This window comes from Pempheris klunzingeri, chromosome 19 (genome assembly GCF_042242105.1).
Source record: "Pempheris klunzingeri isolate RE-2024b chromosome 19, fPemKlu1.hap1, whole genome shotgun sequence".
Lineage (NCBI taxonomy): Eukaryota > Metazoa > Chordata > Actinopteri > Acropomatiformes > Pempheridae > Pempheris > Pempheris klunzingeri.
Window position 1 is genome coordinate 10,337,829 of NC_092030.1, and position 15,951 is coordinate 10,353,779.

General features: G+C 40.5%; 2 protein-coding genes across 2 annotated transcripts in view; one reads left to right on the top strand and one right to left on the bottom strand.

Annotated features, from left to right (window-relative positions):
* Positions 1–15,951, bottom strand: part of LOC139218567 (ras-specific guanine nucleotide-releasing factor RalGPS1-like) — an 89,245-nt gene that overhangs the window by 72,962 nt on the left and 332 nt on the right. The window lies entirely within an intron of this gene.
* On the top strand, positions 6,691–7,776 carry LOC139219231 (general transcription factor II-I repeat domain-containing protein 2B-like). Its single transcript, XM_070851040.1, has one exon. It carries the CDS (start codon positions 6,691–6,693, stop codon positions 7,774–7,776), a length of 1,086 nt encoding a protein of 361 aa, XP_070707141.1.

The following is a 15,951-nucleotide window of genomic DNA, read 5'->3' on the forward strand; positions in this document are numbered from 1 at the left end:
TTCAACCTCTTTAACATTATTTTGTTTTTTTCCATTATTTTTCCCCGATTAGCTTTAAAGTAAAAAAAACGTGTTGTTCACACTATTTGACGGTTATTATTTGATTTCACTTTATCAGAATATTCATGTCACTTTTCTTGCGTCCCAAGAACTTCACAGCTTCACATAAGTAACAAAACACAATATTTAAGCAAACAAAAGAAATACTAAAACATAAATGACATCTGATGTCATGAAAAAGTGGCTTCAGGGCTCTTATTAAAAAAAATCACTCAGTCTTACACTCAGTGCTTAGTCCACACAGGAACACTGAGGCGTACTTAGAATGTAAACTCTGATTTAGCAGTTTAACAGACGGAGGAACAGTTGCACTTGTGGGACTCTAAATCTTCATTTGAAAATCATTTGATGCTAAATGCTGATATTCTTCAAATAAAAAGATGAGAGGGGTCGGACGTAATAATAATCTTTTAGTATATGCAGCTTGAAAACATGGTTCAAGTGTTTGACCCCCAGCCATTGAGGAGATACATAGCAGTCTAGCCAGTCAAGCTTTAAGATGAACAGAGAAACAACTGTACCATGCACTGATTCCATACTGCTTCACACTCTGTATAAACAGAGTGTCTGTTTGAGGATCTGTTTGTTTGCTGCAAATGGCCTTAGTCTCCCAAGAAAGTAAATGTGCTGTGGTACCATGCAAAAAAAATATATGTGCACTTCTAGATAAAACAGCACCCACAAAAATGACTAAATAGTCATAACAAGAAACTAGTTCAATTTGTGTGTAATGGGTAGTCACAGGTGGAGGATATGAGTTCACTAGAAGACCAAATATTGTTTCTCGTGTCTTTCTAAGTAAGCTTAAGTGATTTACGCCCCAGACTGGACTGTGGCCAGCAGTCCGTTGATGCTACTATCCTTGAGGACATCAACTCACTATGTACTCATCTGCATGCCACCAAGGTCAAAATTGCCCAGACAATTGACGCTGGGGGGGAAACTGTCTGCTCTTGAGACTGAAACACAGCACGTCATCCTGCTATTGAAAACATTTACTGACCAAAACGGTTCAATCATTACGAGCTTGAACGCACAGCCACACACTTGTTGGATGCAATAATCAAGGTACTATCAAAGGTGAAACAATTATCCACAGAAGTGAATCAGCTTACAGACAAGTGCATGGAACTTTAGGGGCGGTCTTATTGCAGTGTTTATGGAAGGGACTGACAAAGGTACGGAGGTAATACATTTGTCTCACAGCTCCTAAAAGACATGACATCTCTGGATGATACAGCTTGTTGACCGTTCACATAAGGCTTTGCATGGGCACACAGATGTTAACAGTCTCCCCATTAACTTGTAGTAACTCCACTATTCTAGCAACGTGACACCACTTCTCTGGAAAGCTGCTGCCCCGATGGGCCTATTCTACAATGAGCAGAGGATCTGCATTTTCCCTGACTTCACTTCCTTTTCAGACTCCTTTTGTTGAATGGAACTGAAATGAAAGCAAACAAAACATCCACAGTACAAAAGGACGACATTACTGCAGTTTGACAAAATAACAAAAAAATGAAGGCCTTTGTATTTGATGAACACCTTTTTTTTTTTTTATCATCTATGTGTTATGTTGTAGGGATTGTAACCCTTTATTAGAAAGGTGACAGTAGGCAGATGAAAGGAAATGACATTCACCAACTGAACCAGTGATGCCATTGGGGGTTCATGGCAACTTAAAAGGGAAACTCCACCAATTTTACACCTCAAAGTACTACTCCATATATGGAAAAGTTGTAAAAAGCCTTTGTGTCACCAGAGGGAGCTGTGTCAAGTCTGATAAAGCCTCTCCAGAGATGCTACCTGTGTCAGTGTCAGTAGTCTGTCTTCAGCCCGAAAATGGAGTTTGAAAATGAAAAAAGGGGTTCATTTTACTGGCTGACTTTTTTAACCATACAGGCTGAAATGAACATTCTTGAGGCCATGAAATGTAAACTATAATTTACATGTAGTCCGTCAAATGGTCCTACAAGACTGGTTACAATTACAGACAAAAGTTTCATTTTAGCCATCCTCAATCCCAAACACAAGGACACATCTGCATTTAATAATAAACCTTGCTGACTCTTTCCCCCCCAATTACTGCCACATATTGTTAGACAATATAGACATAAAAATCATCTTAAACGCTTGGTATCGTGGTTAGAAGCAACACCTCCAAATTTCATTTACAATGACCAAACGGACTTCATTAAGGCATGTCATTCCACTAACAATGTCAGAAAACTCTGAACTTTATCTCATAATATACAGACATAATACATAATATAGAGACATAAAAAGCAGACAATTACAGATTTACTAATACAGGTTAACTGTATGCCAATGTTCTAAAAAATAGTTAGAGTTGTTCATTCAGTGAATATGAACACAATATAATATACCAATAGCCATTGTCACTACTAATGGAATTACATCACAAAGATTCACACTCATAACTCCTGGATTCAATTAGAACATCAACATTTCTGATTTGCCCTCTGTTGGTTCAAACATCAGACACTAGAATTGCTTAAAACTACTACATCTGCTGTAATTTCCTCAATTCTGACAGCCTTGTGGAAAACCTTTGATAAAAAATGGCAAATCACTAATGACTCCTTGTATGTAAACCCTTCTGATCTCCCCTAGGCCCCTAGAAATCACACTTCTCCACCACCTATTCAAGGCCATGGCTGTCAGACTTCTCAGGTGACAGATATTACTAATATACTATTAGGAAAATACCCAAATGTGACCATTAGATGGCAGTATATACTAATATTAATCTTACAGCCACAGCAGGACACCTACATTGTGACCTGGGTCATTTATTCTCACCGGGTTTTCAGTCTACTCACACTGTTGACAAATGTCAGTATACTCAATACAGTCACCATGGATAGTAATAAATCATTAATTTTTGAGTCTGCTGTTGATAAACAATGTCCCGCAATGCAATGTACAAAGGAAATGGAGGAGCTGCTCACAGCTGGAACAAATTAAAGCAAACTATGGATGTTGGCTAAAGAGTTGCAGGAAAAAAAAACCCAGCTCTGTGGACTTTTTTGTGTACTAAGTGCTACATAACGTACTAAATGATGTGTGTAATACATATTAATGTGTATGGTTGTATACATGTTTGGGGTTTTTTTGTTTTACATTCCCCATGTACATTGTCCTAATTTTTATATTTCATCTCGTTTAAATTGTACGTAATTTTTTATGTGTATATCTCTGTCCACTAGTTTATCATCTATTGCTGCTGTAACACTATGGAATGATACAGGAGCCATGGGGACCTGAGAACAGTACTGAGCATGAACAACAAGTCAGTGTATCACAAACTCCTCATCATGTTAGATACCACAAGTATTGCATTTTGGCCAAAAGTTGGCCAACCTCCATTCAATTTATAGTACAATTGAAGGCATGGTCTGCAACGTTGGAGAAAGGCTTTCCTCCGTAGAGTAATGTTACTGCTACCATACCATTCTATTGCAAAAAGCTTGCTAGCTTTAGCTGTGGTGAAGACTGCAGTCATGCGCAATGAGCGTACCCTAAGTTGGCAGGTTTGTAGGTAAATTAGGCTCAGCCTTCCAATTATTTCATTTGGTCCGAATTAGGAAATGTCAGGTTTTGGAGAAAATAAGATGTACCTTAATGGACAAATTCTGCTGTCTCTGTTTAACTGCTATAGCCCATGTTAAAAAGATCACCGTAATTTCTTACTAAACATTAATCTGGCAGACATGTTAGTAATGTGTAGAGCAAAACTGTGCCTCTTTGACAACGGACAATCTGCTCTTCTGCCTGAGCTACAGCTGCTCATTCATTGTTTTTCTAAAGCTTGTTTAGAATTATGCTATCCCTTTTTCCCATTAATGCAAAGTGGGTAGTTAGCTACAGAGGTAGAAGTCCTTTGTGGTGTGTTCCTGTGTTAAAGGTTGTACAAGTTGTACTCAAAGGTTCATAAACAGACCTTGGAAAAAGGAAAATGCCAAAAAAGCACAAAGAAAAAAATGTCTTGCATCATACAACACTCTCAGATTACTAACATAGTACTGCCATCTGCTTACACTGTCCATAATTAAGCACAGAACAAACACCTTTTTAGTGGAGTCCCTGAGAGCTCTGCAAAAAGGGGTCAGGGCTATATTATCTCTGTAGCAGCATGGTAATCAAATTTTAAGGAGCCATCCTGGAGAGAAGGGGATGGGAGGGTGGGATGAAAGAGAGTTTGAGAGCTGGCCGTAATTGTTACTAGTTGCTATCTCTGCTGGGAGCTCATTCCAGTAAAGAAAGAAAGCAAATACACTGAAGAATTATGAAAGATACCTTCTCACCAGAACAGTGAATGGAACGACACTAACACAGCCGCTGCACTGGTCTCATATTCAGTGATGAAACATGGTGGACCTTCACACCATCACTGCTATCACAAAGTGAATAAAAGACTGTAAACACAGTTATGCAGTAACTCTATGATGAGACTCCTGTTGAGCTAACTGTCAAACAAAAATCTGTCTTATTTTAAATCACAACAAAGATACATTTGGTAACAATCATGAATTTTAAAATCATAATTGTGATTTAAAAAAAAAAAAAGAGGACTTACTAAAGTAACAGTACCAAGTAATAATTTGACTCCCTAGGTCATAAGTGAGATACTATAGTGATTTCACTTTTAGCCTTTCATAAAATTGTCTTAAAGACTCACTCCAGAGACTGAAAATCAAGTTCTTAACCTTACATGTAATAACGTTACATGTCCATGTGCCATTATTAAAAGAAAACAAAACAGAAAACAAGCAGTCGTTTGTGTGTTTGATGAGCAGAGTCAGGAGGGGATTAGGGGATTCAATGGAGATGCCATTATAAGGATTTTAAACAGGGTGCCTGAACTTCTTTTGCAGAAAAACCATATCAGATGTAATTTATTAGTTCGAGCAGAACATACATTGAAGTATAATAGGATTGATGAGAACGCTGAGAATCATATGATGCTCCATGTTTTGAAACTTGGTAGTAAGTGGTAGTACCTACTTGACATACTAGTCATCAGGTTTTTAGCAGTGTTGCTAAAGTGTTAACTCATGTTCCAGATCTATCTACAAAAAAAAAAAATGCCATGAAACACAGCTTTCAGTTACATTGTACTTTTAGCATACCGATGCCTTCTCTGTGCATACTATCACACAACAGATTCCAAATCATTATGGGTGCTGTGGTTGGCTCAGCTGCTCCCATTTAGAAGCGTAAAGGAGTTCCTCGTCTGACTGACTCACAACAAATGTGCTGCTGTGCTTGGAGCAGAAACTGTAGTTTTCAGGAAAGTGGACAAATGGCGCCTGACACATGGATAAGGGAACAACAGATGGTGCTTCCCACTTGTTCCCTCGGGTAGATCCTTACACTTTTGTTAGGATGCCATGGTAACAATGAATTTTTTTTTTTTTTTTGGCAGAGTAACAAGAACACATTTTAGAGTCCATGTAACTTTGCTTAGTTTCATTCTGAAATATAGAAATGAAAGCAGATCATCTTTCTAAGCTTTTGGGTTTTAACCCTCAGATAAATGTTCATCAAAATGGGAAAACTTTCTGTGTATCTTTATCCCTTGTCCTGTTAGCAGCATGGCCTGAAGATGAACATGTTTGCAGTCCATCCAGGCACCTGTCCAACACTTTAGTCCAGACCTGGGCATTGTACGGCCCCCAGGCCACTTACGGCCCTTTGCTTGACCCTGACCGGCCCGTGTAAGGATAATTGGAAATTACAAAATAAACGTATTTTCTCATTTTACCTCATGCATGGACTAAAGCTGCATTGCTTTTATTTTGCAGTTGTTTTTTATGCACGTACATAATGAGGCGATACGTGTAGCATCACGTGCGCGTGATTGGATCGCCGTCACAAAATGACTTTAGCCCTCAAAAATGTCCGCTCATGCTAAAAAAAAGAAAGGTAGATGCCAAATGCAGGCTTTTCATCAAAAATTGGACTGCTAAGTATTTGTTTACTGAAGTTGGCGGTAAAGCCGTGTGTTTAATTTGCGGGGAGCAGATCGCCGCCTTTAAGGACTACAATTTGAATCGGCATTACGAGACAAAACACGTGGAGAAATACAAAAACTTGACTGATGCTGAAAGGGCGCGAACATCGGAAGCTTTGCTAGCTAAGCTGCAAAAGCAGCAAGGCTTTTTTTTAAACCAAGATTCACACATCCAGGGATGCAGCAACCAAGACCAGCTTTGTGATATCCCACAAAATCGCTGAAAACAGTAAGCCATTCTCGGAGGGGGAGTTTGTCAAAGAGTGCTTGGTGGACTCTGCAGCACTAATATGCCCTGAAAAAAAAGGCGCATTTGAGCAAGTTCCGCTGTCCAGGCGAACCGTGACGAGGAGGATCGAGGACATTGCGGAGAATCTGGAGCTTCAGCTGCAACGTGAAGTGGCAAGTTTTGACTTTTTCTCCTTGGCTTTGGACGAGAGCTGTGACACAGCCCAGCTACTCATAATTGTCCGGGGGATAACGGACTTCAAGATTACGGAGGAGCTGGTAGCCATGCGGCCGATGAAAGGGACGACGACAGGGAGCGATCTGTTTACGGAAGTAAATGCGTGCATGGACACTCTGAGACTGAAATGGGACAAACTGGCAGGTGTCACAACGGACGGTTGTCCAAATCTTACAGGGAAAAAGGACTTTTGAAACGTATGCAAGATAAAGTGACAGAAATCGACCCAGATCAGAAATTGGTATTTTTGCATTGTATTATACACCAACATGTGTTGTGCAAGTCAGTGCTAAAAATTAACCATGTTATTGAAGTTGTTGCTAAAACAGTGAACTTCATCAGGGCACCGGCATTGAATCACAGACAGTTTGTCACACTTTTGGAGGAGCATGAGACTGAGCAAAGTGACATCGGCTACCACACAGCTGTCAGATGGCTCAGCCTGGGCAAAGTGCTAAAAAGAGTTTGGGACCTGAAAGCAGAGATTCAAGAGTTTTGTGAAAAGAAAGGCAAAGACATCCCAGAGCTCTCAGATGAGGACTGGATGGCAGATTTTGCATTTGCTGTTGATGTGACTGCACTGATGAATGCACTGAACACCAAACTGCAAGGCAAGGGCCTTTTTGTTCATGAAATGCACAGCCTGATGAAGGCTTTCATGAGAAAGATGCAGTTTCTTTCAAGCCAACTGGAGAGCAACACTCTCACTCACATGCAAACCCTGAAAGAAGTCACACCATCAGCTGATCACCTCCGCAGGTACTCATCCATGTTAGGAGCATTGCATGGTGAGCTTTCAAGGCGATTTGAAGATCTCAGAACAATCGAGGATGAAATGCACATGATTTCGTCTCCCTTTACCTGCAGTGTGGATAATACACCCAGTGATGTTCAGCTGGAACTCATTGACCTGCAGTCTGATGCAGTACTGGCAGAGCACTTTAAGTCAGGATCTCTGCTGGATTTCTACTCTTCTCTTAAGGAGGAGAACTTTCCAAACATGAGGAGACATGCTCAGAAGATTTTGGTTCTCTTTGGCTCTACCTACACATGTGAACAAACATTTTCAATGATGAAGTTTACAAAATCCAGTTATAGATCCTCTCTCACTGACGATCACCTGCCAGCTGTGCTTCGCATCTCCACCTCAGACATTCAACCTGACTTCGATGCACTCGTTAAAGCCCAGCAGAGACTAGATTTCTCTCACTGAACAAGAAAAAATTAAAAACACCAAATGAGGTGGTTAGACTACAAATGTAGGCATGTAAAGGCACCAACTAGCAGTGAACTGGGACACTTTCTTTGGAAGCCTTTTTCTCAAAATCACAGTTCAGTGATGTTCAGTTCAGTTACTTCAATATGATGTGTCTTGCTTAATGTTTGGAGCACAAAGACAATATTGTGATGTCTGTAGAATGCTAAGAACCTCTTTCCAACAGCATTTTTTGTAAGTCAACCTCACTTTTTGATTGCTTAATTATAACATATAGCCTACTCTTACCAGCTTGTCAAAAACAATGCTATTTACTGCTTTTTATAAAGAAATACAATTAATATTATGCAGAATTGAGTTCAGCCTTTTGGCCCGGCCCTCCACACTTTTTTCTGTTTCCCATGTGGCCCCATGGAAAACATAATTGCCCACCCCTGCTTTAGTCCAAGAAGACAACAGTACACACTAAGAGGAATATCTGGAAAACTGATGTGCAGATTTAATGTTTCTGATGACTGCCTCATTGTCCTCTTATACACGTCATCAGAGTACACATGCACCAATACCACTTTCTCTCCACATGCCAAAAGACCTTAATTTGGGCTATTGGACAACACCAATTCAATACTAATGCTTTTACTTTTTCAATTCAGAAAAAAAATCTCAATGCCTTACAATGACTACAACTGATTATTTGCGTTTATGAATAATCTATCAGAAACAACAACAACAAGGTCCCAGAGTCCCAGGGTTTATATTCCAGTTGCCCATTTTGTGTGAACAGTTAAAAAGTGATTCACTTTGTGGTGACAAGACAAACAAGTTTCAATTTCCCTTACTAAATTATTTTTATCCTACTAAATTCCCTTGATAAAATAATTAAACCAATTACTCAGTTTTGAAATGGTACTATAAACTCTTTACAGCATTTGCAAAGTTGCAATTTAACATAGCATATGTTGTGAACCCTGTTAATGCTTAGACGCCACTAACACTGACGGATACCTGTGATGTCGAATGCGGATTTGTCTATTACAGTATAGAAAAAGAGGCTGACATTAAATGCTGAAGAGATTGTGAAGAGAATGTTGAAGAGACCAATGAAGCTGCTAAAGTCATTATCCAGTAATATCTAAATGTGTTGCCCTCGGGGTTGTTGCGCATAGATTTACGAAAAAAGCAGGTGTTCAGTGGCTATGTTGAATGTTGCTAACAGTTAAGACTGTAACATTAGCCACAGGCTTGTGGCTGTTGCTAATTCATGTTTATATTACGTTATGTAGCAGCATTGCGATCACAATCAATCGATTGGAATGGTTGAAGTGCATGTATATGTCCTTGTGAGCCTGGTGGAAGTGGCTTAGGACGGACAGGATAGAGCTGTTTTTGTTTGTTTGTTTGTTTTGTTTTTTTGCCGTTTCCAGATTTCTGCCTATCCCAGCTTTACCTGACTGAGTTAGGAGAAACCTCTAAAAAGCAAGAGAAAGTAGCAGTAAGTTGTCAGTCTAGCAGTAAATGTACAGTTTAAGTTACAGTGTGTCAGTAAATAAATGCTTTTCAAGACCAAAGCACAGCCAAAAACAGCTCAGATCCTACTGTAGCACCAGCTCTCTTCCATCTTTTCTGGGACGGTCGCACCTCCCGCTGCACCGCTTAGTCATGTTGGTGGTTTTAAAATCCCGTGGGCAGCAATTGGCAGGTCAGCTGCTCTTAATCCAAACCCCATGTTCCATTTCCAATGCCTACAAGTGTATTTCTGAGACACAGTCCACTGCGGCATTTGGTTCATCTGTATGGCTTTGGTAGTGACCATTTAAAAGTCTGTTGTTCTTAATCCACACTGAAGAAATAGCAGATTAAAATTAAAATGTAGCGAAGGTTGTACGACATGTGTTGCCCTTGTACTATCGATCTCACATTAGCACTTTGCTGGAGCAGCACTACTTCTTTTTCCTCTCGTTCAACATGCCCTCATTCCCCTGAGGGCGTCATTGTGAGATCAAACCTCGGAGGCCTGAGGAAGCCAGTGAACAGTGGTCACTCCAGAGGTATGTCTCCCCCACAATGCACTGCTGTTATGCATTTGGTGCATCATTATTGGATGGCTTGGGATGTACGTACACATAGGCTGGTGTGTTTCACTTGAATTCCCCTGCTCCTCCCACAGCCTCCATGCAACATAAGCTGTTGTAATACCAAGGGCTGAGAGGAAGCTACTCATAAAACACTAAAGTGACTCCCCTTAGGTACAAAGTGGTATTACAAAACAATACTGGCCAGGGCTCATTTGTTAGCATGATAAATCTGCAATGCAATACATAGACCTCTTTGACATATTGTCAGTACTGTTTCTTCACATTCTGTTGATATTTTAGTTCATTTTTGAATGTTTTAAATTGAAATTCTGGCAAATTCTTACATATTGTACCTTTAAACGTTTGTTTACTACTACATCCTGCACATAATGGGAGAAGTGGCCCATATCTGCCAGCTATGAAGCTTTTAGTACACCGGCAAGCTGAAGAATCACCAGCTCATCGTTTCAAGTTCTCTGCCATACTACTTAACTTACAGCCTACTTGACCTATAATTCAAAGAAATTGCTTTGAAGTACATTTAAATCGAATGCATTTTTGTACATTTTTCATCTTTTAATAAGAGCTGTGTGGTTCACCACAGCCTTATGTAACCTTACATATAATACCAATAACAAAAGTAATAATAACAATTAACAACAACAGCAATCAATGAAAAGAGAACGCTGGTATCGGTATCAGCAGATCAGCCGAAGTCAGATATTGGAATCAGATTTTAACTGAAGAAAAGTGCATCGGTACATCTCTAAGAAAAATACAACGGTAAATAACGTGATCTGATCACCAACAAGTCAAAATAATCAAATAGCGCCAGATATGATTTGCACAACTCTGCATCACTGCATGAAAAGTCAGTTTGTAGAGCTCAGTAAAAAAGAAATCGCTTGTCTGTCAGAATTATTAATGAAGCCCAATTTGTTTGATGAATTTCAAATTAGTTGTGTAGTGTATAAAACTGGTTTCGGAGAGATTAGTGCCAAAGTATAATCATTTGTTGAAAAAATACCACATGCCAATACAAAACTAATCGACCCTGTCCAGTTACTCATTCATCCATCTAATTCAATGCATTTCTTGTGCTTGTGTGTATCAAATGGAAATGGTAAATGGACTACACTTTCTGTCAGCCATTTAAAGCAGTTACTTTTATATTCACATTCACCCACACATTCATACACTGATGGAAGGGGCTGCTATGCAAGGTGCCACTCTGCTCACCAGGAGGAGCTAATCATTCCAACAAACACCTTCAGAAGGAGTTTCAAAGTTTTGGCCAAGGAAAGTTTAACATGCCGACTGGAGGAGCCAAGAATCAAACTGTCAGTCCTTTGATTAGTTGATGGCCCGCTCTACCATAGCCACAAGCTACAGCCTCCCAAATTCATGAATACCAATTCAATGGCACACACCACCCACCTGTCCGGTGAGTAAGTTCATTTGTGAGAATTACTGTCCTCTAGAGTTGACAGTCAAGCCTGCCTCCCCTTTTTGCTTAGGATTCCTCTAAGTTCTTTAGTAAAAGCATTTCTCAGCAGCTTTGTGAAAAGTTCTTAGAGAGGAAACTCCTAGTTAAAAACGTTTAGCCCCATTTGGGAGGACACTAGTGGTGGGATACAACCATCTAAGTTTGATAGACATCTTGGAATGAAATTCTTTGCAAATTCAGTGAGGATCAACTCATTGTTAACTTTGCAATCATGTTAGGGATGTAAATGATTTATCATTAATCAAATAATTGCTGCAATCACAGCCCATAATTGTATTAATTGTATTAATGCACAATGTATGTTTTGTGTACCACTTCTCCATAGCTCACATACACTGCTCAGAAAAATTAAGGGAACAAGTCAATCAAACTTCAGGAATATCAGTGTGTACAGTTAGGAAGCATAAGTGACTGTGAATCAGTTTCACGTGTTTTGGTGCAAATGAAAGTGACAACAGGTGCTCTGGAGAGGCAACAGCAAGACTACCCCCAAAAAGGGAACAGTTTTGCAGGTGGTGGCCACAGACTATTACTGATTCTTCTCTAGTTTTGTGTTTTGCTGGTGTCCTTATTACAGCTAGTAGCATGAGGCCGTACCTGCAGCCCATTCAGGTTGCACAAGTAGTTCAGCTCCTCCAGGATGGCACATCCATATGTGACGTTGCAAGAAGGCTTGCTGTGTCTCCCAGCACATTCTCAAGAGCATGGAGGAGGAACCAGGAGACATTACATTATAGAGCTGGATGGGCTGTAGAAAGGCCCAGCAGCAGGACCGGTATCTACTCCTTTGTGTGAGGACGAACAGGGGGAGCAATAGCAGACCCTACAAAATGACCTCCAGTGGGCTACTGGTGTGCTGGCCAAACTGTTAGAAACAGACTTCATGAGGGTGGCATGAGGGCCCGATGTCCTCTAGTGAGACCTGTGCTCACAGCCCAGCACCGTGCAGTTTGGCACCCCGTTCTCTTCACAGATGAGAGCAGGTTCACACTGAGCACATGTAACAGACGTGAAAGAGTCTGGAGACGCCGTGGTGAACATTATGCTGCCTGCATCACAATTACATGCCCCTACATCATCTGCCAAGACTGGGATTTGAATCTGTGGTCCTGATAACTGAGGCCAAACCAGTCAGACACACAGCAGACAACTTAGCTGAAAAGTTGCACTTGGTTGCATGGGCATGGGGGCTACCTGGTTGAGTGACACCCTGTGTCAATGACAACAACAAAAAAAATTGTGGCAGCAAGCAATCCTACTCATGCTAACTGGCATTCTGTACCATGATTCACACACACTTTATCGCTGAGACGTGTTACATACAGCAGAAATACTCATGGGCATTGGAAAATGGAGTGATGGATTTGTATAACTTGCAGTGCACACTGAGACGACACAGGATGGAAACAAAACACAGCTGCGTAAATTACCTGTATTTTTACATTTTACATTAATGCTATGAGATCTAACTAACCAGAAGGACAGAAATACATGGCCCCATGGACTTCTAGAGCACATAGGCTGCCCTGCACTCCATGACAAGAAGACGCTGAGCAGTGTCAGGCAGAATGTCCCTTGCTACCAAAGTTATAACACGGGGCAACACCACAAAGCTGTAACAGCAGTTAAAATAGCACCATGAGGCCACGTGACAACTGGTCAAAGCACAACCTCATGTTTTTTTTTTACTATCAATCAAAGGGGAACTGTAAATGCTTACTTTTACTACTATACTTTTAATGCACTCTTAAAATGTGCAAATATACATCTCAGCTGGGGCACCCATCATCAGCTTAACCTGGTTTGTTAATGTGTTGAACATACACAAAATGCATGTGTGATATACTTGGGGACAGTTGTGTCAGTCAGCCAATTGATTGTGCTGCTGCCAAGCAGAAAAACTGCCGAAAAGACATGCAAATTGAGAGAGAGAGAGAAAATGACCACAAATATGTGGCAGCAGATGACATTAAATTTTGATTAAACAGTTAACAGTCGCTTGCCAAATGTGGGACACTTCATTCTTCATGAGCTACTTCAAGCAAATACTGAAAGTCCTGATTCAAAACTATCAAATTGATCTGCTTAATTGATAGATCTGACATGAATGAAAGATTAAATGTGCAAATGTGACTGCTGAAATTGACAAGATGTCACTAGAGAGAAGATGTTCCACTCTGTTATTGGAAATGTAACAACACTGCATCCAATGTGATTGTACAGCGATGTTAAAGAGCGGAGCTTCTTCCCCTACAAACAATCTGTGACCGAGCACAGACATGGCCAAAGACAGCACACAACCCTTACAACTAACTATGGAATTAACAAGAGCTCATACGGCCTGCTACAGGCAACATTTGTCATTGAAACGTAACGCATGTCAAAGCAACAGTCAGCACTGGCCAGAACTGAGAAGCTACTGCCTGAATGTTTGGACTCTTCATTCATGAGATAAACAGAAGAAATATATGAGACTCAATAACGGATTAATTTGCATCTGAATTAATGTGTATTTCAACGTAGTCAATCACACCAGTGTGCCCAAATCTTTCACATTCAGACTTGTTTACGCTGGCACGGTGAAGGTCAGCTGTCGTAAAAGACAGCAGCTTTGCAGCACTTGCAGGATGTGGTGGACAAAACACAGTACAGTAAAGAAAGGACTGGTACTTGATGAGGTTGGTTTTTGCAGATGCTGATCCATTAAAATACCCATTCACTGAGGGGGACATTTTACTAGTATTGATAATCTTGTCAGTGTTCTCTGGTTGACAAACTATGTAATACACTGATTCTGATACATTTGCGAAAAAGCTGACATCAGCTGATTATTTGGTCAACCACTACCCAAGACGTCTCTAACGTTCAGTACTCTTATAGCTACAATACATCACATGACTACTTGTATGTGTGAAATATTTTGTTTGTAGTAACGAACCTACAGAGAATTATTACAGATTCTACAGTTTCTATCAGCACTACAGAGTTTTAGAGCAGCTCATTGTTTTGGTTCAAAGCTCTCATCAATTATCAGTTTCCAGCAGCAGCAGTAACATGCTCTAGAAACCACTGTACTCTACCTGCCTGCCAAAATCAACATAAAAAAAGTGATAATATATCACCTGTTATATAGTGATGCATTAAGAGTTTGTTTCCACTGCTTTGTGGTGAGCAAGTATTTGGTTCACTGGTCTTTGCAATGTCATGCTCATATGTTCAAACATCTGGAGTTACGTAATTACAGCTGTCTCTTGGACCCAGTGCATGCCTGTGAAAACATCGTCATCCGTGACCAGCCCACTGCATGCAACCTCTCTTTGGAGATGGGTTGAGTGGTCTGTTGCACCCCAAACCACAAATCACTTCCTCTTCCATTACCTTCAAAAAGCCACCGACAGCCAGACTGTAAACAAATGTTCAGTGACAAGAAGTATAAGGAGGCAGGTAGAAGGAAACAACAGGACATATGCAGCACAACAGTGAGACGGAGTCATTGTCAAAGTTTTAACAAAAATGTCAACAGTTGCTTTTCCTGCAATAGTCAGCCTCAAAAGCATCCTCCCTTTGCTGCCATACATTTGTCCACTATCCCAGCTGCAGAGATGGAGAGCAATGGAAACTCCCACAAGGACGAAAGTGTGTGATAACATGCACATTGAGCGTTGCTGAGCGCACACACAGCTACAAAGCAGAGGGCATGCGCAGGGTGGTAACCATGCTTATCCCTGAAAAACAACAAAAATAAATAACTACTAAACTTAGATGTGAAAAACAGTTTGCACTGAATCAGGCCTGTGTGAGTTTCTAATGACTTACTGTACGATCCCTAAATGGGAGTACATGTGCCAGATAACGGAGAGGAGACACCATCCTGATCCAAGTTCCATATCATTATGACCATACAAGCAAATCTTAAAAACTTCATTGTGATTGACAATCTTCTCTATTTTCTGAAATGTTGTTGTTATTAGTTGTTTGATTTAAATCCATTCCATCATGCTGACAAGAGCCACTAGTTTCAGCAAAGAGGCAAAGACCATAATGTCTATCATTTAGTGTCAGGGCCAGCATGACTTGTAATAATACAACAGTTCCCATAACATTTGCAATTCTTTCTTAAACTACCATTCTTATACAAAGTATGATAACATTTATGGTACTGCGGTATTTCCTGCTTTCCTCTGGGTTGATATACATGACTACACATGGAGAAATGAGCGTTAATATTGTGTAAAGCTCTTCTGTACTTCAGTGGATCACATTATTAATTTGATCTTTCAGGGAGACGCATAATAGTGTAAATCACTGTAATCACCCCCCCCCCCCCCCCCCCCCCCCACACACACACACACACACACACACACACACACACACACACACACACACACACACCTCGATAGCTGAGATTCACCTAAGGTGTCGCACACAGACACACATCTGCCCGCCGGAACAAACAACGTAAAGGGAGTAGCTTTGTCCATGAATCACAGTCTGACCATAATGCATAATGAGTGTCTCTGTCCACAGACAGTGTCCCGTCACGACAGCAGCTACGTATGAAACGGCGTATATAGTCTATAAGAATTCCCC